This window comes from Diospyros lotus, chromosome 14 (assembly GCF_014633365.1).
Source record: "Diospyros lotus cultivar Yz01 chromosome 14, ASM1463336v1, whole genome shotgun sequence".
NCBI classification, from domain to species: Eukaryota; Viridiplantae; Streptophyta; class Magnoliopsida; order Ericales; family Ebenaceae; genus Diospyros; species Diospyros lotus.
Window position 1 is genome coordinate 10,317,692 of NC_068351.1, and position 3,329 is coordinate 10,321,020.

General features: G+C 35.7%; 1 protein-coding gene across 1 annotated transcript; it reads right to left on the reverse strand.

The window, feature by feature from the left end:
* Window positions 1-2,013: 2,013 nt before the first annotated feature.
* Window positions 2,014-3,269, reverse strand: LOC127790557 (protein GAST1). The gene is made up of 4 exons (XM_052320117.1): window positions 3,079-3,269; window positions 2,837-2,893; window positions 2,695-2,728; window positions 2,014-2,421 (listed from the first exon to the last, which is right to left on the reverse strand). Exons 1-4 carry the CDS (start codon window positions 3,160-3,162, stop codon window positions 2,240-2,242), a joined length of 357 nt encoding a protein of 118 aa, XP_052176077.1. The 5' UTR covers window positions 3,163-3,269; the 3' UTR covers window positions 2,014-2,239.
* Window positions 3,270-3,329: the final 60 nt, after the last annotated feature.

Here is a 3,329-nt window from a genome sequence, read left to right on the forward strand (position 1 = left end):
TCCGCTGTTCTTATTTTCGTGTATGCATGCCGGGGTGGTCTTTGTCTGTGTGTTTAATACTTTTCTCCTCCAATAGGTGCTCCCGTTCGGATAAACCGGGTGGTTGGGAATATCCGGGCGGGGGTGCTTACAGTTAATCCTCACTCAATAAATTTTTAAAATTTTTTTACATCTTCATAACACGGACCACCTCTAATTAAAAAAATGTTTTCATCAAAATGACTTTCACAACAAAAATCTTGTAGAAACATCAAACATGCACCTACTGCTGTTTTTCCGGGCAAGTGCATGCACCCACACCTACTTCTAAGGCGTTATGGGTTAACTATTGGCCTAATTTTGTGAGCCCACTCAGCGCATTTCCTATGCAACTATTACGTTGCTTTTCCACGAAGAAAGTAGGGACGGTTCTCTTTCCCCTTTTAAGTCATTTTTAATTTTTTAAAATATATTATCAAAAATAAAAAATAATTATAATGGAAACTCAAAATAATAAATATAATTTTAAATATTTTCAACCAAAACATACTAAAAAATTCAAAACACCAAAAGCAAACCCTCTCTCTCTCTCTCTCTATGCACTCACCACCCATTCCATGATCTCTTCTTCCTCTCTATTTTTCAGGCGACTAGCCATTGCTGCCACCATTGATGGCCAATGCCTTTGGTCATCACACTTATATCACCATCGTCGCCCAATAACCACCGTTAAGGCCCAACCACTATGTCTTTCGCCACTACACTCAACCACTGTGAAGTGTCACAACCACTGCATCTCCATCTCCTTTGCGATTTTTGGCCATTGACTCTTCATTTTCTTCGTCATTTCTGTCCATATTGATTCTCTCTGTTCATTCCAGCCACTGTCGTCACTTATCGTCTCCCCTGCCAATGCCACTTGCACCCACCCCACCAGCCATAGAATCTCGCATTGCCTTTCACACTGTCGTCTCTCTTTCTCTCTCTCTCCACTTCGTCTATCCAAAAATTGGGTTTAGTCAAAAGTTTAAATTTAGATCTATAAATATTCGACCGTTAAATCTTGCTGACTTTTAGGTACTAATTAGTCGATGGAGATAAGAGTGTTGAGTAGTTGTCTCTAATCGCCGAAAATCACCAGCCATTGTGGCCGATGGTGTCTAAGAGTGAATTTTTTAGTTTTAGTTGAAAATTAAAAATTAAATCTATAAAAATTTAGCTGTTAAATTTGTCTCGTTTTTGTTTATGTTAATCCACTTGGCTTAGCATTTTTAATGGTAGGCTCTGATCGTAGGAATCTCCAATCAACGGCGACTGCTGGTGGCGACGGATGTGACTGGTTTAGGAATAAAATATCATAAAATAATTTTTTTTTAAATTCTAAATTAAATCTATTTTTTATTTTTTTATTTTGAAAAATAATTTTTTAAAATGACAAAGTAAATGTGTTTTCAAAAAACTCAAAACATACACTAAACACACATAAAAATAAAAATAAATTAAAAATTAAAACACGAAGAAGACGCACCTAAATTTCCATAATCAATCTTAGAAAATGAATAAAATTATTTCTTTGTTCAATTCCTTTATAAAAAAAGAAAAACTTTGAAGATAATGATCTGCCCATAGAGTTTTAAGTCATCTTAGACGAATTGGTTGTTTTATTTTTTATTTTATTTTTTTGTGTGTGTTTTTATAATTATTTATAACATTAGTTATAGTTGTTGGACATTTTGTTTTTGATTGGAAAACTTAGGGTAAAAAAATTTAATCACATACAAGCAAGTGTAAGAGATTTAAATAGCAATGATTCAACTTATGTTGTCTGACTAAAGTGATTCGGTAGTACTATTTGTATTTTTTTAGTATTTTTATATTTTTGCAATATTTTTTATTAAAATAAATTCAATATTGTGGGACATGTATGTGTACCATTGCCTTGGGCTGTATTGTGTACGGTAAGCTTGATTTTTAAAACACTGAAAACAATAACATCTTTATAATTGTGAAGTCCCGAAAGCATGAAAGTTATCACAAACATTGACTACAAAATTTAAATAAATATGCATTGCCATTGCCATTGCGATTGCGAATAATAACTACGTACGACTTCTGATAGATAAAAATGAAGAAAAATACAACACTAATTAATGCTATACATGTAGGCATACTAAAGTAAAGTAGAAGAATTATTAATAAGGTTACTGAGAGAAGGAAGGGGTAGGGAATTTATTTAAGTTTAGTTTAGTAATAATAATAATTAAGGGCATTTGGGGCCGCCACGCTTGGTCTTCCAGTTATTGTAGCAGGGGCAGAGCTGCTTGTTACCGTAGGTTCCCGGGGGCACGCACAGGCATTTGGCGCAACACTTTTGGCAGAAGAACATGCACGGCTTCTTGTACGCCGTCTTCGAGCATCTCCCCGTGCAACGACCACCACACTCTATCAAATTACACCGCACCAAATCAAAACTATATTGCAGCCAGCATGCATGACAAATCAAACCTCGTAGGGCACTACTGCCCGCGTGTCCCATTTTTAGGACTCCACCTAATTATACTGTAATGGACTACTACTTACCTTTTTTTATTTTTTACAATTTAAAAAAAAAAACAAAACACTTTTAGATATATATAGATACATAAATTTCGAGCTTCATCCGGTATATTGTAGCTTGTGAACTATTATTATTATTATTATTATTATTATTATTACCTTGAGGATGAAGGCTGCCTGGAGTGGCACCATACTGGGAGAATCCAAGCCCACCAGAACAGAAAAAGGAAGAGTAAGTGTTAGCGCATTTTGGAAGATAAAACAGATGGAAATTAAATTAATTATATGATTATGTTGTCACCATAGGGAAGTTCCCCGTAGGTTGAGGCTGCGGAGTGGGAGACTCGGTGATGACAGCCTGAAACCATGAAAGTAGACCCCAAATGCTCAGAATTGATTACATCATATTTCATTCCCAAGCACACACAGCCATCAAATTAAGCTTGAAAAACAAGTTAGTTCACACACACATATATATACTAGTATATTTTGTTTGGAGAAATTAAGAAAAGTGATGGAACAGAGCAGCTAGCGGCAGCTTACATTGTTCTCTTCTACAAGAAGCAGCTGCAGCAGCATAATGATAAGAGGAAGAATCACAAGGCTCGGCTTCTTCCCTGCAGCCATTGCTTAATTGCTTCAAATTAGATCTCCAAATTGCCACTGCAGCCTGCAGCTCACCCACCCACTGAGACAGAGAGATCAAGTATATGTGATTGTGGGTGAGATATGAGCAAGCTAGCAGGCTTGATTACGTCCATATATATATATATATATATATAGGCAATTGCATA